This window comes from Choloepus didactylus, chromosome 23 (genome assembly GCF_015220235.1).
Source record: "Choloepus didactylus isolate mChoDid1 chromosome 23, mChoDid1.pri, whole genome shotgun sequence".
Classification (NCBI taxonomy): domain Eukaryota; kingdom Metazoa; phylum Chordata; class Mammalia; order Pilosa; family Megalonychidae; genus Choloepus; species Choloepus didactylus.
The window spans coordinates 7,868,235-7,893,741 of NC_051329.1; the positions used below are offsets into that span (position 1 = coordinate 7,868,235).

General features: G+C 46.9%; 1 protein-coding gene and 2 long non-coding RNA genes across 8 annotated transcripts in view; 2 read left to right on the forward strand and 1 right to left on the reverse strand.

Annotated features, from left to right (window-relative positions):
• Positions 1 to 99: 99 nt before the first annotated feature.
• LOC119519218 lies at positions 100 to 9,248 on the forward strand. 2 transcript variants are annotated; one of them, XR_005213979.1, is made up of 3 exons: positions 100 to 158; positions 3,421 to 3,765; positions 8,555 to 9,248. It is a non-coding gene; the product is annotated as an uncharacterized LOC119519218 (long non-coding RNA). The 2 variants fall into 2 exon arrangements; XR_005213980.1 differs by lacking the exon at positions 100 to 158 and adding an exon at positions 187 to 279.
• LOC119519219 lies at positions 5,716 to 18,809 on the reverse strand. Its single transcript, XR_005213981.1, has 3 exons — positions 18,614 to 18,809; positions 7,035 to 7,321; positions 5,716 to 6,025 (listed from the first exon to the last, which is right to left on the reverse strand). It is a non-coding gene; the product is annotated as an uncharacterized LOC119519219 (long non-coding RNA).
• RILPL1 (Rab interacting lysosomal protein like 1) overlaps positions 18,290 to 25,507 on the forward strand; it is a 44,906-nt gene continuing 37,688 nt past the window's right edge. For 2 of the 5 annotated variants that reach the window (XM_037816775.1, XM_037816777.1), the window contains exons 1-2: positions 18,293 to 19,198; positions 24,789 to 24,939. In XM_037816775.1, the coding sequence (XP_037672703.1) occupies positions 18,890 to 19,198; positions 24,789 to 24,939 (460 nt within the window). In that variant the 5' untranslated portion in view covers positions 18,293 to 18,889. Of the gene's footprint in view, positions 19,199 to 24,788; positions 24,940 to 25,507 lie in introns of all 5 variants that reach the window. The other 3 variants (XM_037816774.1, XM_037816778.1, XM_037816776.1) reach the window with 3 other exon arrangements.

Below are 25,507 nucleotides of genomic sequence, written 5' to 3' on the forward strand. Positions count from 1 at the left end.
GGGGCTGATGCGGGCGCCGCAGATTGGCGGGCGCCGGCAGCTGCCACGTAACGGATGCACGGTGGCCGCCCAAGGACACAGTTGTTCTGCACTATGCGAACCTAGGCGGCGGCACCGAAGGACGGAATGATATCGTCTCTCTCCGACTCTCGCGCAAAGTAAATTTCACGTAGAACCCAGGAAATGGTAGTATTAAGAAACTTCCCCTGCTCGGGCAGTGCCCCTTGGAGTTGTCCAGAAAGATGGCGAAAGATTTGGAGACAGCGATATGAATGGAGGGTATGAGAGGTGGCAGCTGAAGCTGAGGGCTTTGAGGTTTTATAATGACTTCTCCCCGCTCCCCTACACACCCTGTTTAACTGGGGCGGGGGAGGGGTGGAAGTGGAAGCAGATTTAAATCCCCAAGGACCCCAAGGGACCTTCCTGGGATGCGGGAAATGTTCTCTATCTTCACGTGGGTGGTGAGTACATGAGAGTTTACATATGTTTTTTAAAAAATCAAGACTCTACTTATTTTGCTGTATGTATGTAATACCTCAACTACAAAAAAATTTTTTTACTCTGCCCAGAGCCTCCAAAATTGGAATTCTCCTAGTTCTCCAGAGTCTTGCTGCCACACCATAGCTCCTTGGCTCTTGCCAGCTGCTGGGACTTTTTCCTCACTTTGCCTTCTAGTGAACTCCTACTCATCCCTCAAAACTCAACGCAAATGTCACCTCTTCTCTGAAATATTCCTAGACAACCTTCTGCCAAATGCTAACACCTTCCTTGGTACATGAAAGACAGATTTGTTCCGACTTCACCTATAGCATGAATCATGATGGATTATAGTTACTTGTTTATAACTCTGGGTCACTCATGAGGTGCTAGTAGTGGCCCTAGCTCAGGTCCACAAAAGGCCTCACTTATTGCATGTTAGTTGAGTTAAATTGAACTGGCCTGGGAATGACCTGAGTCGCTACTTCACTTTTACACATAGTTGTGTCACCTTAATTATACTTCAGTTTCCTTATCTGTGAAGAGTAAGACCGCACTTGCCTTGCTTAGCTGATAAAGTTATGAGGATCAAATGACACCATACATGTGAAAGTTTAGGGGATTATTTTTTCAAATACCAACAGGCAGTAGGGGGCAGTGATGGTCCAATAGCCAGTTTCCAGCTTCAGGTGTCAAGAAACAGGTGCAGCTGCAGTGATGGAAGCTTCCTGACTATGACAATGTGTTATTGAACTCAGGAACTCCAGCTGTGGTCTGTTGGATCTCAGCCTGACAGACTATGGCACAGGTCGTGCTTTCCCTGGCAGGTCAGTTGTGTAGTGTTATTCCGGGAGCCATAGAGGGAGGCTCAACCTAGAGCCTGCTTCCCCAGCCTTACCAACAAATTTATAAGCCTCCATTCCTGGTATTAAATCTATCTCTGCTTACAATACATACAGTAGTTTCCTATTACTGAACTTTGATGAATACACACCTTATACATTTCCTGAGCAACACAACTCTGTAAAAAATGCCAAAGAAATATTTTATTTTTATTTAGAAATTGTGTTAATATTAATTTTTGAGTGAATAACACAATATTCTAGCTCCACCTACCAAGAATTTAAAATGTGTACATTTAGCATCTCAGGTGAACCCAGTGAATTGTATATCATGGAGGTTTTATTATATAAATCAGGGGGCTCACTCAAATGCATTCAGGGGTAAAGCAAGTTAAACAAATGAGGGATGGCACCAACTTCAGGCAATAGGGAGGAGGGAGGACTGTGGCAAATTGGAGCATAGAAGCCACACCTAAATACATTCACTTCCAACTTCTGAAAATACAGAGGTGGCCAAACCAAAGATGCAGCATGCAGGTGTCTGTAAGTTTATTTTTTGTATTATAAAAATAATTAACTGTTATCTAAAAATTGGAAAAAGAGAAAAAGTGTCATAGTAAATACAATACTATAAAGTAATTACTTTCAACTACCTGGTATATTTCCAAGTTGATACATTTGGAATATCAATTACTTGGTGTAGTTCCTTCTTTGTACAGGTTTTGACTTTGTTTTGGTATTGTTGTAGTAATCAGAAGGCAGGCAGGTACAACACAAAATGAGTTCTTTCTTTTTTAAAGACAGCTTTATTGAGATATAATTCATATGCCATACAATTCACCCTTTTAAAGTATACAAGTTGGTGTCTTTTAGTATATTCACAGAGTTGTACAACCATCATCACTATCAGATTCGAAAGGATTTTTATCACTACAAAAATAAACCCCGTTACCTATTAGCAGTCACTCCTGATTGTGCCCAGCCCCTGGCAACACTGATCTGCTCTCTTTCTCTGTGGATTTGCCTATCCTGGACAGTTCATGTAAATGAAATCATACAATATGTGGTTTTTGTGTCACTGTCTTGTTTCACTTAGCATGTTTTCAAGGTTCATCCATGTTGTCACCTGTCAATCCTTAATTTTTCAGGCTGTATAATACTGCATTGTATGGATATATATATATATATATATATATATATATTTCACATTTTGTTTCTCCATTCATCAGTTGCTGGAATTTTGGGTTTTTCCACTTTTTGGCCAATACGAATAATGCAGCTTTCAATATTTGTGCGCAAGTTTTTGTGTGGGCATGTATTCAGTTATCTTGGAAATATGCCTAGAGTGGACAAAATAAGTTATTTCTGCTTGGAATCAAAAGCTTATTGTGGCAGGGACCAGGAAACCAGGTCAGAAATTGTTGAGGAGGGTTGTCTCAACTGTGTCAGTTCTCAAATGCTGGTAAGTTTTAAAGAGAAAAACAAAGGGCCGTTGCCACACAAAGACTAGGTCAGCTTTCTTCTAGTCCCACATGTCTTTATGAAAACTGGGGAAGATTAAAGGAGATTGGGGGATTTTCTTTCACTTTATCACCTAATCAAATCAGTCATTTTGGTGGGCTTTGAGGAACCCCATGTTGGTCATCTGCCCTTTTACCTTCAGAACTCTTCCCAGAACTGTCAGCTCACCTCTGCTTCCCAGGGAACTACATTTCCCAACCTTCCTTATCCTTGGGCTTAGAAGGAGAAAGGGAGAAGCCAGGGCATTTGTCTCCCTCTCTGTGCTTTGGAAAGCAGCTCCGCTAGTGATTGCTTCTTCACAGCTCCAGTTCCTAGGAGGCAGCCCCTTCCTCCAGACTCCCAGCTCCCACCAGGCAGCCGCTCTGAGGTTCCAGTGTCCTCTGGGTGGTCCTGGCTCCTGGGCTCTGGTAACCCCACTTCCTCCCTCTGTTCCTCCAGTCCTAGGTGGGCTGGCATCTTTCTACAATTGAGTTGCCTCCCCATCCGCCCATCTGCCCCTCTGCCCCTCTGCTCCATCGTTACCTGTTGTGGTGGCTTTAAAATATTTACACAAATTCTCTGGCCCTCCTCCTTGTGACAGGTGGAGCCTAATTCCTGTCCCTTCTAATGGGAACCAGATTTAGGGACTCACATCTCCAGAGGAGAACATGACAGATGCCATATCGTGGAAGGTACTGTTGATTCCACCTTGCTCTCTTGAATCACTTCCTCTGAGGGAGGAGCTGTCATGTCAGGAGGACACATGAGCCGCCCAGGGAGGAGCCCGGGTGGAGGGGCACTGAGGCCTCCCTCCAGCAGTCCTGGGAGAGAGCCGTTTGGGAAGCTTCCAATGACTGCAGCCTCATTCAACATCTTGACCGCAGCATCCTGAGAGGACCTGAACCAGAACTGCCCAGCCCAGGCGGCTCCGAATCCCTCATTCACAGTGAGTGATCATAAATAGCTATTGTTGTGTTAAGCCACTAAGTTTAGGGGTAGTTTGTGATACAGCAATAGATAGCTGATACACCCATTTAACCAATTCCCTATATTAAAAACTTTCTTTTGGAAAGAGCTTAAGTGGGTTCTGTTTTCTGACTGGATCCTGAAGGGTGTTCTAAATTCTGAACCAAGTGCAAATAAGAGAAAAAAAATAAAGATTTTGCATCAAATATTATTATTATTATTTACAAGTTAATGTTGGAGACCGTGGCTTATAAATGCGGCCAAATGTAGTTCCTAATACTGAATGAAGCACAAGCTTAGCCTCCCAGTCACAGGCACTTCAGGACCAGACCGGCCTCTCTGTGTGAGCAGAACCTGATCATATAAAGCATATGGTAGAAGGGAGCAGATGAGCTGCCTCCCAAGAGAAAAGGGAGGGGAAGCTGCTGGGGCACGCATGTCTGGTTTGTCTTTCCAAACTGAGCTCTCAGATTAACCTAATCCTGCTCCCAGGAGAGTAGAAAGTGAGGGCATAGAAAGCAACCATGAGAGTTATAGTAGAAGAACACAGCCTGGCTTAAGCCAAAAAGGGGAAGGTTTTCAGGTATGGCTGAATCCAGGCACTCAAATGATGTCATCGGGTGTCTCTCTCTCATTCTCAGGCAGAGTTTCCAAGACGGGCAGGATGACTGCCAACAGCTCCAGACTTATGTCCCAGCAGTCTAGTAACCCTAGTTGAAGGACAGCACCTCTGTCCTAATATTTCTGATAAAAGTCCTTGGATGGGTTGCCTTGGGCCAATTTGAGTTATGCCACCCCTGATCGCTGAGGCCAGAGGATAGCATGCCAACTCCTATAATGACAGAGACGGCTTGTAAATGTCAAGGCCATCCAAGCCAAATAGTCTGAGTAGGGGAGGAATGATTTCCCTAAAGCAAAATCAGGATGCAGATAACAGCCAGAAAGCCCAACACTGCAATGTGCACTACAGGTAGCATTAGAGCTGAATTGAAAGATAATTGGATTTCAGTGAACGGTGACAGATGGAAAGAGAATTGCAGGCAGGAGGCTCAGTGCAACCAAAAGCACAGGGGCAGGAAAGCTTCAGAGTATTAGGGGAAAACAGGCCAGCCCCAGGGATGGGAGCACAGGGTCAGTGGAAGGGAAGGAAGTGTAGTGAGAGAACAATGGGGGAAATGTGCAAGGATCTTATGTACAGTGGTTAAGTTTTCATTTTATTCAATAGACCAGGGGTAGACGAACTACAGCCTATGGGGCAAACCTGGCCTAGTGCCTATTTTTGTAAATAACCTTTTATTGGGACATAGCCACGCCCACTTGTTTACATACTTTCTATGGCTGCTGTCTAGCTATGACAGCAGAATTGAGTAGTTGTGAAACAGACTGTCTGGCCCACAAAGCCTAAAATATTTACTCTCCCGCCCTTTATAGAAAAAGTTTGCCAATGGGAAGCCATCAAAAGCTTTTCAAGCAAGGGAGTGACACAATCAAAGCTGTGATTTGGAAGAACATTTTTTCTGGCAACAGTGCTTATGATGTATTGATAGATTTCTCTGATTGCAAGCAACAGAAACCAACTCTGACTAAATAAACAGGGAAAGACTATTCTAGAAGGTAATTCTGCTCACAGACTTAAAGGAAAAGTTAAACAACCCAACTTGCGGAAGGAGAGTGATGAGGTATTGAGAGAAGTTCTGGAAGGTCTGGGACATGAGGTAATGCTCCATCTCTCTGGAGTGCCAGCGATTAGCTAAATCAGCTCCAAATGGTTCCCATCCCTGGTTATCCTGCTCAAGAATCAAAATCTCAGGAGAGCATCTGATTGGTCAAGCATAGGTCATGTGGCTACCAGGGCAGAGCCCCTTGACTGACAGCCCACTGAGCATTAGCAACTGGGGAGGGGAAGTTCTCCCAAGGTAAGTAGCAGTGCTGTTCCCAGAAGGGGAATGGATGCATGGCTGGCCAAAACAATCAATATCTGTAACAGAGAGGAGGAGAGAGGCTGTAATACACAGAGCTAGTGCCATTCTGTAGGAACCATTTGTCAAGACAGTCATTAGAGCTTCTTACTGCCATCATGTTCTCCTGTCCTTCCCAGCACAGGGAAGTCTGATCTTCCAGGTTTGTCACTTGCAGGCCAAATCATTTAATTTCTAGTGTCTCGCTCTAGCCGTTCTTTATTCCTTGCCTTGGTGATTTTGAAGCATGTGCCAAAATAGAGCCTTGCTCAGCCTGGGTCTCTGGATGACAAACGATAAACACAGACATGATAGAGGAGCAAATTGGTATCGTTTCAAGATGCTGAGATTTCAGGGGTAGGTTGTTACTACAACATATTCTAGCCTAGCCTGACTAATTCAGTAGGCTAACTGCTATAACCACAACCTCAGAATTGCTCAGCATAGTGAATGTTTATTTCCTGCTCATTTCACAATCCAATACAAGCCTTCCTCACAATGATTCAGGAACATGGGATTCTCCCATTTAGAGGCTCCACCATCCCCTAGGATTTCAGAGTCCTCCATTGGATTGATGCATCCAGTAGCCCCAAAACTCTTGGAGGCTATCTTTGCCACCAAGTGAGGAGATGCTACTTGAAAGGAATGCTGATATTCTGCAAATGGGTTGCTGAGGGCTGGAGAACAAAAGAAGCCAAATGACATTACTGAGCCCCTGGGTCCAGATGCACCTGCAGCCCACACTCTACCTTTCTTATGTAGCTCAATATAATCCCCTTTTTTGCTTAAGCCAGCTTCAGTTGTGGAAGAGGTCTCTTAAATTATAGAAATCCAAAATAAGAGGCATTGCAACTGCGGAGAGGTCCCCCATGTCTATTTTGGAGATACTCATGACTGTAGAAGGAATGCCAGGCTTCACAGATAAGCAGGCTCCATGCCATTTATGCATTAAAATGATTTAGGTCAATTAATTGGCAGCACGGTTTAGACATCTTGACGGTGCATAAGGAGAGATTGTGTTTTCAAAGACTACGTCATGGACTGGGAAGCAGTGATTGCTTTAATTCTTAGCCCTCTCACTCATTGAGAGGATCATACTCAGTTCCTTTCTAGAAGGGGCTTTAGCTCCTCATCTGCAAAACAGAGTAATGTCTCCTCAGAAAGACTTCCTGCCTTCCCTGCCCTGCAGCCAGGCTGAGCTGCTCTTATTCAAGATTTCAGTAAAATTCTGCATGTGGCTCTGTCATAGTACTTGTCTCATATTATTTTTATTGAGATATAATTCACATACCATATGATTTGCCCATTTAAGATGTTCAATTCAGTGGTTTTAGTGTGCATAGTTGTGCAACCATTACCATAATCAATTTTCTTTAATTCTTAAAAATTATCAGCTCATGCAAACGAAAAACTGAGAAGTAGCAAAAAGTCAGGCACGGCTTGATCTAGATGCTCAAATGTTGTCGCCAGAAGCATTTTGCTGTCCCATCCCTCTGCTTTCTTCCCTGTTGGCTTCATACTCAGGTCGGCTCTTCCCAAGAGATGGCCACCAGCAGCCCCAGGCTTCCGTCCTATTTTCTAAGCAATCCAAAAAAGAAAAACAAACCAAAATGCATACTTTTCGGGAGCTCCAGGAAGCGTCTCATTGAATCTCACTGGACTGTCCCCGTGTACGTCCCTGAACTAATCCTTGTGGCCTCTGGATGGGTGATGCTGATTTCCAGGCCTGGGTTACTCCTGCTCCTCAAAATTAGGGAAGGGAGGCATGGATTAGCAGGCAGAACAACAGATGTACCCTCTTTACCCCCCTGGACTGTGAGCTCCATGAGGGCAGGGATTTCTGTCCTCATGTGTCTTTGCATTTCCACATGGCACATGGAAGACAATCAGTGAATGAGAATTTCCTGACTGGATAAAGCCCTTTTCCTTCATACCCTAATATGGAACCTGGTTTTATCTTCCAGAACCAAGGAGTTCCTCAAAGAGATAAATATTCCTATGAAATGATCCAAGCTTCCAAAAGAAAAATACTGTCTTTACAGGCAAAACAACATGGAAGAAAACATGAAATGAAATCTTAATAGAAATCAAAAGATGTGTCCACACACAAACTTTTACATGAATGTTCAGTGCAGCATTATCCAAAATTGTTAAAAGGTGGAAACAACCCAAATGTCCATCCACAGATGAATGGATAAACACAGCGTGGTATACCCATACAGTAGAATATTATTTGGTGATAAAAAGGAATGAAGTACTGATACATGCCACAACATGGATAAACCTTGAAAACATGCTCAGGGAAGGAAGCCAGACAAAAAGGATCACATATTCTATGATTGCATTCAAACAAAATGTCCAGATCAGGAACTCTATAGAGACAGAAAATAGATTAGTAGTTGCCAGGGGCTTGGGGTGTAGGGGGGCACAGGGGAGAGGGTAAAGGATAAAGACAAAAGTGTACAGGCTTTCTTTTTGGAGTGATGAAAATGTTCTGAAATTGTTTTGATGATTGTACATATCTGTGAATATACTAAAAACCATTGAATTGTACACTTTAAATGGGTGAATTATATGGTATATGAACTATAATTCAATAAAGTTGTTTTTTAAAAAAAGAATAAGAAAAGGGGGGAAAAATTAAAAACAGGGAAGAGTTTTCAACCATCTGAGGTTTGAAACTGGCTGTAGCCAGGAAACAGCCAGGTCAGCATCTTTGGAGGAAGATGACAGAAAGGGTAGCCAGGAGAGGTTGTCTTTGATTTGATCACGTTCCGAAGCTGGTTGGGGTTGGGTTTTCTTTTTCCCTAGACCACTGAACAAATGTCATGGCTTTGAGAAAGGGAAGATTGACCGTTGACATCCAGGAGCTGACCTGGCGCTCCCATCTGGGCCTTGGTGATCTCCTACTGAAATAAACCGTCTCATGGAACACCCATGTCAGACCAGGTCACTCTGTGACCACAGTGGATCAAGACAGAAGTGAGTCTGCTCCATAATCAGACCCATGACAAAACATGAACATTCTTCACGCCAGAAAATACCAAATATCTCTGTCTGCTGGCCGGTATGAATGCCTGCTGCTTCTGAACCGAAGACAGCTCTAGCCTTGCCTGCCTCAAGATTATTAAGAAACCAGATGATCGCTACCAAATCAAGATGTCAAGTCGCCCCTTAGGGTCGGGGTGGAGGAATGGGGAATTATTGCTTAATGAGTACGGGGTTTCTGTTTGGGATGAAGAAAAAGTCTGGGAAATAGTGGTGATGGTTACAGAACATTATGAATGTACTTAATGCCACCAAATTTAAAACGGTTAAAACACTAAATTTCAAGAAATGTATATTTTACCACAATAAAAAAAGAAGAGAAAAAAAATCATGTCCCACCTCTGCTCAAAAATCCTTCGAAGTATAATTAACAGCACTGAGTGTGAATATGGCTGAAAGGGGAAGTCTAGGGTTGTCACTTGAAGGACAGCTAGAGGCTAAAACATGGGACTGTATAAAGCAGTAAAACCTGTTGCAGACAATGACTGTAGTTAATTGTACAAATATAAGAACATTCTAACATGAACTAGAACAAAAATACTCACTATTATAAGGTGTTAATAATTCAGTGGGATATGGAAAAAATAGAATTAATGCAAACTAAGGACTATAGTTAACAATATTCTAATATTCTTTCATCATTTGTAACAAAGGTACTATACTAAAGCTAAGTGTCAATAATAGGGGGTATAAGGGGTATGGGATTTTTTTTTCCAGAGTAATGAGATTGTTCTCAAATTGATTGTGGTGGTGAATGCATAAGTCTGTGATTATACCAAGAACCACTGATAGTACACTTTGGATGGACTGTATGGTGTGTGAATAAAAGTGTTTAGAAAAAAAACAAAACAAAACACGAAACTCTACAGTAGCTCCCGACCTCACGCAGAGTGAAATCCATGCAGCTGTCCCTGGCCTCCAGGCACATGTGATCTGCTGCCTGCCTTTCTCTCAACTCTCTCACTGCCTTTCTCTTGGCCACTCCAACTCAAGCCCCTCGGATGCCCCTGCTGAGCCCCCAGCACTCCAGATCCACTTCTGATTCAGGAACTCTGTGCTTGCTGTCCCCTCGGCCCAGAACATTCCCCACCCCACCCCCGTGTTTCCTCGTGGCCCTCTCCCTCACGTGGCCCAGTCTCCGTGTCACCTTAAATGTTACCTGCTGCGTGAAGTACCCCCCCAGTTCCATCACCCTCCAACCCCGTGGTTCTCAAACTTTGGTGGGTAACAGAACCACCTGGGGACCTTGGCAAAAATTCAAAGGCCCAGGCCTGTGCTACTTCACACACTGCTGATGGGGATTTGTAAAATGTCACCTCCACTTTGGAAAACAGGGTGGCAGTTTCTTTTTTTTCTTTTTTTTTTTAATGCATTTTTTAATTGTGAATTTTAACATACATACAACAGTGATAACTTTCAAAGTACGATTTTACAAGTAGCAAATTTCAAAGAATGACGTGGTCACAGTTCCACAACTTCAGTTATTTCCATTATAAAATACAACATACATACAGAAAGGTGTTAACTTTCAATGGACAGCTCAACAAGGAGTTATATAGGTAATTTCAAAAATTGTTATGGGTTATATATAGTTCCACAGTTTCAGTTCTTTCCTTATTATGCAATATAGGGTATATACAGAAAGGTGAAGACTTTCAAGGCACAGCTCAACGAGTAGCCATAGAGCAAATTTCAAAGAAGGTTAAAGGTTACAGCTCCACAGTGTTATTTACCTCCTTCCTGCTATTCCAACACCCCAGCATCTAAAAATATATATATATTTACATAACGTTTCAGTATTCGTAGACCTTTGTTAAATGTTATCTTGTTTGTCACTACCCCTTCCTCTCATTTAATCTCTTTCTCCATCTGCAGGGGTGTCTAGGCAGTAAGCACCCTAACTTGTTCATATTGAAGGGGGTTTTGACACCATGGGGAGGGGGCTGCATCTGATTGTTCTTAAAGAGGCTGTTGCCTCTGGGTTTTAGGACTTGTCTGGCATAGGAACACTCTGGTGGAGTTAAGTTTCTGAGAGATAAAACTTAGTGAGTGAATCTTTTATAGAATCTCAGGTAGGGACCTAGATATTTGGGGACTACTGTTGGTAAGGGCATGGCATGCTGTGGCCATTTGGGATTGTAGCTGGAGCTTACATAAGAGAAACCTCCAGGATAGCCTCTCGACTCTATTTGGGATCGCTCAGCCACTGTGACCTTGGCTTGTTACCTTTCTTTTTTCCCCTTTTGGTCAAGTAGGCATTTTCAGTCTCATTCCTAGGAGTCATGTCCCTCGTGGGGAGGAGGTTAATGAATTTATTTGCCGAATTGGGCTTAGAGAAAGGTGTGGCAGTTTTTTAAAAAGTTAAACATACACTCACCAAGCAGCCTGGATATTGCATGCCTGAGAGCACATGACCATACGCAGACTTGTACGTGAAGTTGCACAGTATTTGAAAGAGGAAAAAACTGGAAATGACCCAAATGTCTAACAACAGGTGAACAGGTAAACTAATTATGGTTTACCCATACAAAAGATACTACTCAGCACAAGCAGTCAATACATTGCTGAGGCACGAGCAATCGATACATGCAGTAATATGATTGAATCTTAGAGTTACTGTGCTGCATGAAAGAAGCCAAAGGAGAAAAAAAAGTACTTATTGAATGATTCCATTTATAAAGAATTGTAGAACATGCACACTAATCTATGGGACAGAAAGCAGATCAGTAATTGCTTGGGGTATTGGGGCAGGAGGGTGGAGAGCCACAAAGGGACATGAGGAAAATTTGGGGGGTGATGGAGAGGTTCACTATAAGACTGCAAGTTGGCTTCACAAGTGTGTTTGTGTCAAAGCTCATCAAACTGTACACTTTAAATATATGTAGTGTATCATATATCAAAGATCACTCAATAAAATTGTAAAAAAAAAAAAAAAAAGGCCCAAGAAATCCTATCCTATGTTACTGAACCTGGGCCTCAGTGTTCTTTATTAGGGGTTGTGGAAATTCTGATGTGCACCCTAGTCTGAGAACCACTGGGTTCTCAAATTTAGCTGTACATTAGATTCACTTGGGAAACTTTAAAAAATATTGATGGATTTTTTTTTATGCCTTTCTTTGAACTACATCAAAAAAAAGATGGATCAATGGATAGATGGAGGGATGTATAGGTGGACAGATGAGTGATAAAACAAGTATTGTAAAATGTTATAATAGAAACTAGGTGGTGGTATATGGGTATTTACTATAAAACTCTTCCAATTTTTCTGCATATTTGAAAATTGATATAATAAAATGGGGGGGAGGGCAAAAAGGGGAGAAGTGGGGGAATTGGAGCTTCCTAGAGGATGTTATTCTGAAAAAGAACAACAGAAATTGATCCAGGCCCCAGCTCCACAAATTCTGATCTAATTGATTGTGGCACCACTGATGGTTCCAATGTGAAGCCAAGTTTCGAAATCACTGATCCAGTCCTTTACCCTTTATATTTCTTCATAACACTTACCAACATCATATACATAGATACCTACACACACACACTCATACATATATGCATACATACAAGTGAGCAAGTCAGATTTCAACCTCTAGAATAAATATCCTTCAAAGACAGAGGCTTTATTCTAGTGCCTAGCACACAGTTGGTCCTCAAAAAATAATTGTTTAATTAATAACTAGTACTGCCTGATATGATTGTTGTGAGAATGGGTGAGATCATTCATGCAAAGCATCCAGCACAATGCCTACCACATAGTACCATTTAATAAATGTTAACTGATGTTTACTAACACTCCTATAGAATTCAATATGTGCTAAGTGCTTTTCTACCTGCACTTGCTCACTCACTTAAACTTCACAACAGCCCATGACAGTGGACATTCTTTTCTCATTTCTCCTGGGTTTAAACCTAAGAGTAGATGCCTGGGTTGTAAGGTCAGTGTGTGTTTACAGTGTGTTATATGTTTCCAAAGTGGCTTTACCAGTTACAGTCCCACCAGCGTTGTAGGAGGGTTCTGACATTGCCAGTTTTGTAATTGCAGCATGCCACGTGAAGAGCTAGATGATAAGGCTCAAGGAGGGAAGAGCAGTGGAAATCATTGAAGGGCTTTAAGTCAGCAGAATGACGTGGTAAAGATTGCCTCTCAGAGGATGTGTGGTTGCAGGGAGGAGGACAGGGCGCAGGAGAGCAGTGGGGAGGGCCTGCCAGCACCTTGTGGGCTCTGCTCTCTGCAGGGATGACCTGTCACCTGTCCTTTAGCCTTCCTCCTTATTGCCTAATTTACAGCCAGGGGCAGAGGCACTTGGCAGATGAGGATGTGACGTTTGGCCACTTTCCAAAAGGGCTGAAAGAACCAAAACCTGTGTTGATGTGCACAGCAGTGTTGTTTATAATGGCCCAAATCTGGAAACAGCCTGGAATGTCCAACAAGGGAGCAATGACTGGGTAAATTACAGCACGTCCTTAAAACAGAAAACTGTAGAGTCATTAAAAAGAATGAGGCAGGGATGACCTGTTAAATGAAAAAGAATGAGCTGGGTCTATATATGCTGAGCTGGAAAAGTGATTACAAGGTATTAGTGAGGGAAAAAAAAGGCAAATCACATATTAATAAGTATATCATGCTTCTACTTAAAAAATTTATGTATGTTTAGCTATATGTACATAAAGATAAATATGAATATTCTCAGGAAAAAACTCAGGAAGAGCATGAAACAAACTGTTCACAGTAGTTATCTGGGAGTGGAAATGAGATGGGAGGAGTTTCTTTTAAATTTCATAACTTTTTTAAATGGTGGGATTATAACTCTAGCAGCCCCAGAGCCCTCCATCCCACCTGCACCACCACCCCCTGACCTTGAGTTCTTGCTTTGCTTCCAGACAGGAATAGCCTCAGCAGCAGCTCACGCTGTCTCCCCTGTTGTGTCACGTGTCTCCCCCATTGTACAGTCCTGCTCAGTTCCACAGTCAACTCAGCTCCTAACATTTCTGATGGTCTCAGAGGACCCCAGGGGTGAGGGCTGCAGCTCAGCACCCAGGGCCAACCCAGCTAGAGCAGGGCCAGGTAATACAACCTAAAAAACATGAAGGAACCATCAGATAAATTGCTCCCCAAGACATCCCACAAGGCCAGGCAGCCAGCCGAGTGCTTCCGGGAAGCTGGGGTTGCTTTGGTAATATACCGCCTTGAATTTGCACCACCTCCTTTACTGCCTCCCTTCCCTTCTCCCCCCACCTGGCTTGCCTGGTATTGTAGGTTCCATCAAACATCAGCTTGTCAGCTTTGCCTCGGGCCTGTTTTCCAGGGAACCCATACTAAGACAATGGGTAATTTTTATTTTTAAAATATTTTCCTTTAAACATTTTCTTCAATTAAAAGCCCAATCGATTAATTGGATGAGAAACTGGAAGCAGACAGGCAATAATTCCTGGTTAACGCATCTGCAATGGAAAATCCACACAGACCTGGCACTTACAGAGAGCCTCTCTTCAGGTAGAAACAGACACTGAACTTCCGAGAGTGTGCCCAACACAGGTTAAAGAATCTTGTTGGCTAAAGTTTGCTCTTTCTGTTTCCAGTATGGATTCGAGGAGTCTGAATATCTCTTAGTGCCTTTGGGGGCCGGGGTTGAGCATCTAGCAAAATTCAGTGCATAACAGCCCATGAGTCTTGTGGGATCAAAATTATCTACGGCCACCACTTCAAGTCTGTCAAATTAGAGAAGAAGGAGAAGAAAACCGAAATGCAAAACCAGAACACCAACCACAGGAAGTCAGGAGAGTTGCATGGGTAGGAGGGTGTTTGGGGTGAGGCCATTTCACTTTGTCAGCACTCAGGATCGAGCCCAAGGGACAGGGCAGGTCAAGGAGAGTTGAGCTGGAGGCCGCTCAGCCTCCTGGAAAATGTTGGTGCTCATGAGACAGTGAGCCTTTCAAAGAGCCACTCAATCCCTAGTGGGGCCTGATTTTCCAGGAAGTTGTGACTTCCCCTTCTACTCAATCACGGCTTCCCTCTGCCACATGCCCAGCTCAAGTGGCTTCCCGGGACGGGGGTGGGGGGGGTGGGGGGGGTGGGGGGGGTGGTGTCTGCTGTCCGCTGGCAGCTCTCTCTCCTACCCCTAACTCTGGGTGATCCCATTCCTGAGAGCCCACCTTCCCTCTCCAAACCCTCTCCCTGAGAGCTCATCCATTACCCCCCTTCAAAGTTGCATTTCTGTTGGTGACAGCCCAGTCTCTCGTCTTTTCCCCATGGCTGAACTGAGACTTGTGGTCATCCCAGGCAAGCTAAGACTTTGCCACTCCTTCAAGCCCATGGTCTTCATTAACAACAACAACTTTTTATTATGAGAGTTTTCACATATTACAAAAGGAGGGAGAACATTATAATGAACCTCCATAGACATATCAACCAGCTTCAACAATTATCAACAAAACAGCCAGTCTTTGTTTCATTTATACTCCCAGCCATCCCACCCTCCCAGTGGATTGTTTTAAAGCAATTCACAGACATTATATCATTTTACTCATAAATACTTCAACAAGACCATAGTCTTTAAATGTTTGTCCTGTGTTCATTTAGAGGGCAATTGAGTGCCATGTGTGGAATGGATGGAGAAAGTTGTCCTCTGGTGGAGCAGCCTTTAATCCCCTTTCTATCATCTCTAGCAATTCAGCTCTGGCTCCAAACTTGCATACCTCCCCAGCAAGACATGTGTTGTTGCCTGCTTAGCTTCTGAATTCCCCTCCTAAGTTCGGGGAGTCCATCACCGTGTGGGTATTGGTGAAGGCAGGGTTCTGTTCCTGCCGCGGAGACTGAAAAGGTCAAATCTTTGCTTTCCCTGAGCCCTCATGCCTAGAGCATAGGCTCGTCACCCAAGCTCAGCCATTTGGATGCTCTACCAGGAATCTGGTTTTGAAACAGGTAAAACCTGGTTCAGAGAAGGACCTAAAAGAATTGCAGAGCAGTTGGCGCTTAGAAAGAGAGTAGAGAGGCGTGAGATGAAGATGGGGAAGTAGATGCAGCCAAGACTATGGAAATCCTTGTCAGCCAGGAATTTGGGTTTTGTTGTAAAATGGCATTGACACCTGCATGATAAAGTTTATGTTTTTTAACAAGATGACTGGCTACTGTGTAGAAAACAGATTAGAAGGGGGAAGACACGAAGCCAATAAATCAGGTAGAAGTCTACTGTAGCCTTCCAGGAAGGGAAATAATAGTAAACTGAGCTAGGGTGGTGGCACGGAGGGTGGAGAAAAGTGGGTAACTCTGAGAGATACTTTGGAAGTAGAATTGATGAGAGTTGCTTTCCCTAATTTCAAGTTCCTCAAATAGCCCCTCACACCACGTCAGATGTCAGCATTGATTCCATGACGTTATTGTTCTGAATGAAATGCTTCACTGGCGACAAAAGCAGCAAATGTTACAGTGATAATAGTAGTTAACATTCACATAGCTCTTACTAGGTCCCAGGCCCACACTAAGCACTTGCACTTCATATATTTTAACTCACTTTATCCCCACAAAACTCCCAGAGGGAGGTGCTATCATCATTATCCCTATTTTATAGATTTAAAAAAAGGAGACAGAAAGATTAAACTACTTGCCCAAGGTCACAAAATGTTCCCAGCTCATCAAATCTGAACTTGGCCCCCCAGTAATTCCCTGGCCCTCTCTTCAACTTCATCCCCCATCCAGTGCTCTCTCCCCCTCCTGACTTACAGACAAAAGGCACCATCCTAACCTTGGAGCTCGTGCCCCTGCCTGGCAGATGTGGTATCCGTGACTCTTCCTGCAGGGGAACAGTGCTGGCCAATACACCTGGGTTCTGTCACAGGCTAATTTCTCGATTCTCCTCTCCTCTCTCAAGCCATTTTTGCTCTGGAATTAGTTTATTTTAGGTTTTATGGTTTAGTGTGTGTTTCCTTGAGAGCAATCCTGTCTGTCCTGTATACCTCCATACCCCCACAGGTTTGGCATAGCACCTAGCATATATGAAGAGCTAAGTCTTTATTTATTGAATGAATGTCAGTGTGGGTATTATCACATCTACCTTTCTAGTCCTTGTCTCCATCCAGGTCCACATTTCCGACTGTCAATCGGACTTCTACACCCACAAAGGATGTCTCCTCCAGGCTCCAATAATCATAATCATAGCTATCACTTCTATAGTACTTAGTGTGTCTGGCACAATTGTTGATTCATTTAATAATTACCCTCTGAGGTGGGTACTTCCATCATCCCAGTTTACAGAGGGGCAAGCTGATGCTCAGGGAGTTCACATGATTTGACCAAGGTCACATACCTGGTCAGTGATTGTACCAAGATTCCAATCCAGGGAGACTGGCACAGGAAGCTTAGCCGCAGTCTCTCCTGCCTCTCTCTACATATCGTCCGATTGTGACCATTCTCCTAAGCACTCGGGCTCACCATTTGAGGGGGACCCCCTTTCCCTCCCTAAAGTCATTTCCACACACACCCCCTCCCATCCCTTTCATCCCCTGCCCTGAGTCACAGGCTGGAAAGAGACTCTTAGATCCTTGTCCCTACTGCCAGCAGATGCTCCATAAACCTTTCTGCCTTGAGGACAATTCTGCCCCAGTTGGGCACTATTTATTCCTTCTTCTACCACTGCCCGGGTTCCACTCCCGGCCCCACCCCTTCCAGCTGTGGGACTTGGCGCGATTCTTAGGCAGCCTCCCCCTGCCTCACTGTCATGGTGAGGATCTAAGATAGGGCGGTATGCACTTAGAATAGTATCTAGTAGTGGTAAGCACTGCGTATTTTTTGACTAAAGAGCAAACGTGTAATATACTTTAAACTTTTTTCATGTAATCGATATGTGCAGGTTGGGGAGGGCTTTGTGGCTAAAACGACCTCAAGATTGTGGCCTTCAGGGAGCTCACAGTCTGTTGGGGAAGATCATTAAACCTCAGGATGCTAAGGACAGTTCTGATAGGACAAAGCCGCAGGCTATGGGAATGCCGGGGAGCGTCCCCAACCCAGGCGGGGGCGGGGGCCGGGAGGGGGGAATTGGGTTCCGGAAAGGTTCTCCTGGTGGGGGGAAGCTGAGGAGTGGTCTGATGAACAAGAGGATTTAGCTAGATCCAAAGGACAGAGGGCGTGGGACGAGAAAACTCGAGTGCCAGTGAGATCCAAACCCCGCTGTCGCCAGCGCTGTGAAGGGTGTTTATGTTACAAGGACGTGGCTCGGCGGGCGGGGTGGCCCGGCGGCTTCGGGGGCAGACCCTCTACCCTTCTCCCGGGCGCCGCAGCTGGAGCTCAGGGCTCGGGGCCGGCGAATCCGCCTGGTGACCGGGTTGGCGGGGAGGGTCTGGCGGGTCCGGGGTCCCCGGGCGGAGGGAGGAGGAGCCAGGGCCGGGCAGGAGGAGGGGGCGAAGGGTCCGGACGCGCCGGGGGCGGGGGCCGGTGGCAGGAAGGTCCGGAGGGGGGAGGTGGCCGAGGCGCCAGGTGGGGGTGCGGGCCTGTGGGGGCAGCAGCCGCGCTCCAGGGCGCCCCCGGGCGGCGGAAGGCGGGCGCGCCCCTCTCCAGGCCGGGATCCGGGGCGGGGCGCGCGGCATCCCTGCGGGGGGAGCCGGCCACCCCCGGCCTCGCCGCCGCCGGCGCCACTGCCATCGCCAAAGTTTCCCGGAGGCGCCGCGGTCGCCCTTCCTCCCAGGCCCCGGGTGCGGGGCGACCCTCGGGCGAGAACTGTTTCCGAGGGCAGCGGGGCCCCCTCCCCAGCTAGACCCCGCGCCTCCATTGCGCCCAACTCGGATTCCCAACTTGGGAGGCGCCGCGGGCCTGCGCACGCGCGCCTTCCTCACCTCCTTCTCCTCCTCCCTGTCGTCCTCCCACTTGAGAGCCAGGCTCCGGGCCGAGCCGCGCCGAGACCCGCATCCGCGCGCGCCCACCTCCGGCTCCGGAGCCGCCGCCGCCGCCCATGCCCTCGCCCGCCGCCTGCCCGGTGCGCCCTCGCCCGAGGACCGGCTGAGCGCGGGCGGGCGGCGCGAGGGTGGGCCCGGCCCGGCACTGCCCTCGACAGCGGCAAGTTTGGGAGTTGCACTAGTTTGCAGGGTTGGGAAGAGGCCGGGAGGGGAGCCATGGAGGAAGGGCAGGGGTCGTCGCTGGCGGCCGAGTCGGCGCTGGAGAAGAACGTGGCCGAGCTGACCGTCATGGACGTGTACGACATCGCGTCGCTCGTGGGCCATGAGTTCGAGCGGGTCATCGACCAGCACGGCTGCGAGGCCATCGCGCGCCTCATGCCCAAGGTCGTGCGCGTCCTGGAGATCCTGGAGGTGCTAGTCAGCCGCCACCACGTTGCACCCGAGCTGGACGAGCTGCGGCTCGAGCTGGACCGTCTGCGCGTGGAGAGGATGGACCGCATCGAGAAGGAGCGCAAGCACCAGAAGGTGGGCAGTGAGACCGCTGGGACTCAGGGGCCCTCCAGGTTCGGCCAGCTGTGTGGGTGCACACGTGTGTGTATAGGGGACAAGATGAGATGAGACCGGACTGGGTGAAAGAGGCAGAGAGGGAGGGAGACCCCTGACCCTCTTTTAACCAGTCCAGACACCTACCTGGCATATGACATCCTAAAGATTAAGACTAGTTCCGTGTAGTCGGACTTGAGTTCCAGTCCCACCTTTACCTTTTACTATCTGTGTGACCTTGAGCAAGTTACTTAACCTCTCTGTGCTTTATTTCCTTACCCGTCAAATGGGTGCTATAATGTGTAAAGTTTTTAGGTTTTATAATTCTTTTCCAGAAATGAAATAAGCTCCATCCCCCAGTATTGATAGAGAAGACCTGACAGCATGTCCCTTTCCTTATGCCACCCCAGATTCACCCCCAGAGATAAGGGGGTGTAACAGCCAGCCACTGAGTTTACTGACCCCTCATCTCTGGGTTCAGTTTTGCAACTTTCTTCCCCGGATTCATTCTATTATTAATTGATGCCCTGAGGTGATTTCCCTTCCTTCATTTTATCTTTAATCCCCATAGAACTCTGTGAGGTAGAAGTTATCTTCATTTTACAGAAGAGGAAACCGAAGGTCAGAGTAGGAGGAGGGAGGGATTCATCCCAAGTTGGTGGCAAGGGAGTTCCAGCCCCGGGGGGAAGCCTAGGCCCAGCTCCCAGGATGAGTTTCCTCCCCTTGTTTGAATTTGGCAAGGGGGTGCTTTGGAGCAGCCTTACGACTAAGCCTCTGCCCTAGGAGTCCCAGGCCCTGTGGCACCAGGAATCTGGGCCTCCTCCCCCCAAGCCAGGAGCCCAGACGAGGTGCCTGGGGAAGAGGAAGTGGTGGACATGTGGTTTCCTGCCCTAACCTCAGCCCAGGGAAGCTCCTAGGAGACCTTCAGACTGATAATGGAAGGAAATGCCTTTTCTTGGGGGACCAGGGTGCTGGAGCCGGCTCTGGCTTGCTGTGTGGCTTCGGAAAATCCAACTGGCCTCTCTGAACCTCCCTGGCAGGTCGTGACCTATTGTGTACGTTGATGGGTGGGTGTGTTTTCAAGAAAAATCACCGACACTGTGTCTGCAGCATTAGCCTGAGGACAGAGCTGCGGCTGATTCAGAGCGTTTGTCCTCATAGGCCCCTGTGCCCTGTGGTCAGGAAGGAACCCAAAGCTCCCAAAGTCAGGCTATATTTTCAAGGTCACACTGGGAGCTTGGTAATTAATGTCAAGACTCTGGAATAGACAGCCTGGTTTTAAACCCAGACCCACCACTCTCAGGCTGTGTGACTTGAGCAAGTCTTCTCGCCTGTGTGTGCCTCAGTTTCCTCAGCTGTAAAATGGGGATGTGAATATACCCATCTTGTCGGGTTGTGGTGAGGTTTAAATGAGGTGATATGCAACATGCCTGGTCCACAGCAAGGGATTTGTAAGTGCTCACTATTACTTTCAGGCCTGCAGGGCTTTCCCTGAGGTGCCCAGAGCCTGATGTTGAGGATGCCCCCACCTTCCATCCCAGGCACCTATCATCTTGTCCCCAGATCATCTTGACATCTCTTCTAGAGAGTCGGTGAGCAAAGGGACCTTTGAAATCCTCTCATGACAGCCAGGGAGACAAGGTCTAAGTAGCTTAGCCCAAGCCACACAGCAAGTCCTGACACATCTGTCCCTACCCCTGGCTTTGCTGAGTTCTCCCTGGGAGCTGTCAGAGGGCACGACACCCACAGTCAGATGGAATTCCCAGCTGGCTGCACTTGTCACTCCTGGGACACTATCAGCCAGGATGTCAACACTGATATGTTCTGCACTAGGCCTTGTTTGTAAATACTGAGGACAGTCTCTCATTAATTGGAGAACATATGCTTCTTTTCCCACACTAGTTCTCCGATTTCATACTCTTGGGGTCAAGGGAAGGGAGAATCAGAAACTCATCAGATTTTTTCTTCATGCAGCCTCAAAAGCTCTTCAACCTGACATTTCCAAACATGTCACCATGTTTTTGGTTATCTTGTTTTTTTTTTTAAACAAATGTAGCTTTAGCAAAGCAGACCCCTCTCTCCCACCACCTTCCCCTCCCGAGAAAACCCTGAGCTGAATCTGTTCTGCTCATCACTCAGACCAGGACACCAGTTTTACCATTTCCTACCTGTTCCCCAGTCTGCAGCACCATTGGTGGGCCACAGCCAGCAGGGTGCCCTCCCAGGAGATGTATGTGATTGGAGAAAAGAAAAGGAAAGCTGGGTCCTTGTCTCAGGTAGTGGGAAGGTGGGTATTGGAGAAGACAGGGAAAGCGGGCAAATAGTGATGCTAGAAAGCAGTGGCTGTGCAGCTACAGTGGCATATGATGTAAATAGCCTATGTTGTCCATTCATGTAAGCATCCAAATATTTTTATGGAGCACCTATTACGTGCCAGGCCCTGTTGTGGGGCCGGGGAGACAGTGTGACCAAGCTCTCATGGGCCTGACCGTCTAGCGCAGTGCTGTCCAATAGAAACATAATGTGGCTTGCCACCTTAAAAAAAAAAAAAAGGAAACAAAGGAGAGGTGAGATTGATTTTGATATCTTATCAAACCCAGTAGATCCAAAATATCATTTCAACATGTAGTCAATGTAAGAAGCTACTAACAAGATATTTTACATTCTATTTTATCGCACCAAGTCTTCAAAATCCGATGCCTATATAACCCTTACCGTATGCCTTGTTGCAGATCAGTCACATTAAACTGCCCAACAGCTACATGTGGCTGGTAGCTACCATATCAGACAGTACAATTGTAGCATAGAGAGAATGTTTTTAAAGATTTTTAAATGTCTGCTTATGATAAGTACTACAAAGAAAATAAAACAGGAAGATGAGAAAGAGATTGACCCAAGCTGGGGTCTTAGGAGGAATAGTCTGGAGGGCTTCCCAGAGGAGGTGATGTCTGAGCTGAGCTCTGCATGAAGCATAGGAGCCAGCCATGGAGCACTGTGGGGCTGGGGCATTCCAGGCGGAAGGCCCAGCAAGTGCAAAGGTCCTGAGATAGGAGCACAAAGGAGGCCTCTGTGGCTGGAGGAGAGAGGGAGGAAGGGGAGGGATGAGATCCAGGAGATGTCGGGGTCCGATTGGCCAGAGTAGGCAGTGTGAGAACTATTGGGGCTGAGAATAGGCTAAGGGGGTGATCAATCAGGCCAGCTTCCTGGAATATCTTGTTAGCAGGAACGATAGCAGGATTAAAGTCATCATGGTCAGCTCAGAGGCAAGGACCAGCTCCCCCAGCATTGACCACAGTTTACTGAGGGTAGAAGTGTATTAGTTTCCTGTGGCTGCTGTAACGAGTCACCCACAAACCTGGTGGCCTAAAACAACACAGATTTATTATCTGACGGTTCTGTAATTTAGGAGACTGACACCGGAGTCATTGGGCTAAAACCAAGGTGCCAGCAGAGCTGCGTCCCATCTGGAGGCTCTAGGAGACAATTAGTTCCTTTGCTATTTCAGCTTCTGGAGACTGCCTGCTTTCCTTGGCTCAGGGCCCCCTTTTCCATCTTCTGTCCTCTCCTTCACATCTCCCTCTCTGACTCTCCTGCCTCCCTCTTAGAGGGGCCCTTGTGTTTATCCTGGCTAACCCAGGGGCATGTCCCCATCTGAAGATCCTTAACCTAATCACATCTGCAAAGCACCTTTGCCACATCAGCTAACATATCCGCAGGGTCCAGGAATTAGGACAGGGACATCTTCGGGGGCCATTACTCTGCCTCCCGCAGTCAGTTACACTTGACTGATACCCACTGAGCCTCCCGGTGAGCTCAGCCTGGGCAGGTGGGCGCAGAGGGGAACCTTGCTTTGCTCCAGCCCCCACCTGTGCGTGGGAAGGTGGCCTGCCCACTCCCTCGTTCTCCGTCACGTCCACCCTCAGCCCCGGCCCTTCACCTCTGGACCAGCTGGGCAAATACTTAGCTGTTCCCTCTCATTTCCCCAGCACGGCAGGCTTCCGGACAAAGGAGGGGGTTTAGGAACTTACTTAGAAGATGACGGGCCGCGATGCTACACGTCCGGCACAGGTGGCCCACTTGGGTGTGGGAGGAAGCAAGATCAGCAAGCACATGGTTGGGATTTTCTGGGTGCCACGGGTCCGAGCTCTTTCCTTACATTAACCAGTTCATCCTCGACGTACGTACTTCACTGTTTTCCTCATTTCCCAGGCACCTGAGGGATGAATGACTTGCCTGAGATCAGCTAGGAAGTTGCCCAAACAGGATTTAGATGGGGGTCGACAGGCTCCAGCATCCCTGCTTTACATCACTGTAGCCCCTGTGAGCTAACAGCTTTATGGACAGTAGTTCACATACCACATGGTTCATCTACTTAAAGTGTACAGTTCAGTGGTTTTTAGTATATTCAGAGTTGTCCAGCCATCACTACTCTCAGTTTTAGAGCATTTCCATCACCCCCAAAAGGAGCTCCAGGCCTATAACTACTCCCTTCTCACCTCTTCCTCAGTCCCCAGCCCTCGGCGAACACTAGCCACCTTTCTGCCGATTCTGGACATAACATAAATGGAATCACACAATGTGTGGCTTCTTTCACATAGCACAGTGTTTGCAAGGTTCATAATGTTGTGGCATGTTTCAGAACGACATTCCTATTTATGGCCTAATAATATTCCATTACATGGATATACCACGTTTTGTTTATCAGTTCGTCAGTCAGTAGACGTTTGGGGTTGTTTCTACTTTTTGGCTGTTATGAATAACGCTGCTATGAACATGTGTGTACACGTTTTTGGGCAGACATGTTTTCATTCCTTTTTGGTATATACCTTGAGGTGGAATTTCTGGTCAAATGGTAACTTTTTGAGGAACTGCCAGACTGTTTTCCAGAGTAGTTGTACCATTTTACAATTCCTCCAACAGTGTATGAGGGTTCCAATTTCTCCATATCCTCACCAATACTTGTATTATCTGTCTTTTTAATTACAGCCATCCACAAAATGCCTCTAATGGGCTGACTTTATTTATCTCATATCAACTCTCCGAGCCTGTACGTTTCCTAACAGAGGAGAAACTGAGCGGTTGAGTTGCTCAAGACCCCTTGGAGAGATTCCTGTGTCCAAGGTGAAAGGACCTCTGGGGCAGGGTGGCCCTGTCACCTCGGACACTCCCAGGGTCTTTGCAGCCTGGAGGGAGGTTTGCCCAGACTGTATTTCTGCAAAGATCAGGGGATGTGGCTGGGAATGCTGGATCCCATAGCCCAGGGGTGCTCATCCACACTCTTCTCTTTGGTTCAAGGCTGCAGTGCTGGCTTGGTGGCTTCCCCGGGGCAGCCCTAGCCTGGCCAGGTCCTAACTGCATAAACGCAGGCATCTGCCCAGAGGAAGGGCACCTTCTGTTTTTGCAAAGGGGCCATATGGTTGGCCTTGCCCACGCACCTGCCCGGTGCCCAGTTCTCACAGGGAAGGGGGAGGCCCAATGTCCCAGCAACCCCGAGCTGCCCCCGAGGGACAGGGCAGACGAGGCTGCTCCCCCAGCCAGGCCATAACCCCACGACACCCCTTGGCCTTCGCAGGAGCTGGAGCTCGTGGAGGACGTGTGGCGAGGGGAGGCTCAGGATCTCCTCTCTCAGATAGCCCAGCTGCAGGAGGAGAACAAACAGCTCATGACCAACCTCTCCCACAAGGATGTCAGCTTCTCCGAGGAGGAGTTCCAGAAGCATGAAGGTAAGGGGAGGCAGCAGCGTGGGGTGTGCGGGGAAGGCTGTTACTTTTGTCGTCACTCGCATCAGTACATAACCATAACCATCTCCACCTTCGTGTGGTGTGGTGCCTTCTGATTTCCAGGGCCTTTGATCCCAGGTTGTCATGTGGATTCGCACTGTAACTTCAGCCACAGAGAAATTTCTTAGCCTCAGTTTACAAATGAGGAAGCTGAGAGGGTCACTGGACAAATCCTTATAGATCCCCACTATTTGTCAGGCTCTTGTTTGAGCACCAGGAATACAGAATACACCTGGACAAGACAAGGGCTCTGCCCTCAGGAAGCCTATGTTCTAGTGTAGAGGAGGGAGATGATGAAGACGTGAGCGAATAAATAGACAAGATTGTTCCAGATGGTGATCAGTGCCGTGGAAGACATAATAGGGCAGTTACAACAGAGTGACTTGGAGGGGTGCTTCTTTACGTGCAGTGATCAGGGGAGGACTCTGAGGCAGTCATGTTTCAGCCCTAGTAAAGTGAAGGGAGTGAGCTGTGCGAAGGCAAAAACATCTTGGGAGGACACAAGTGTGAA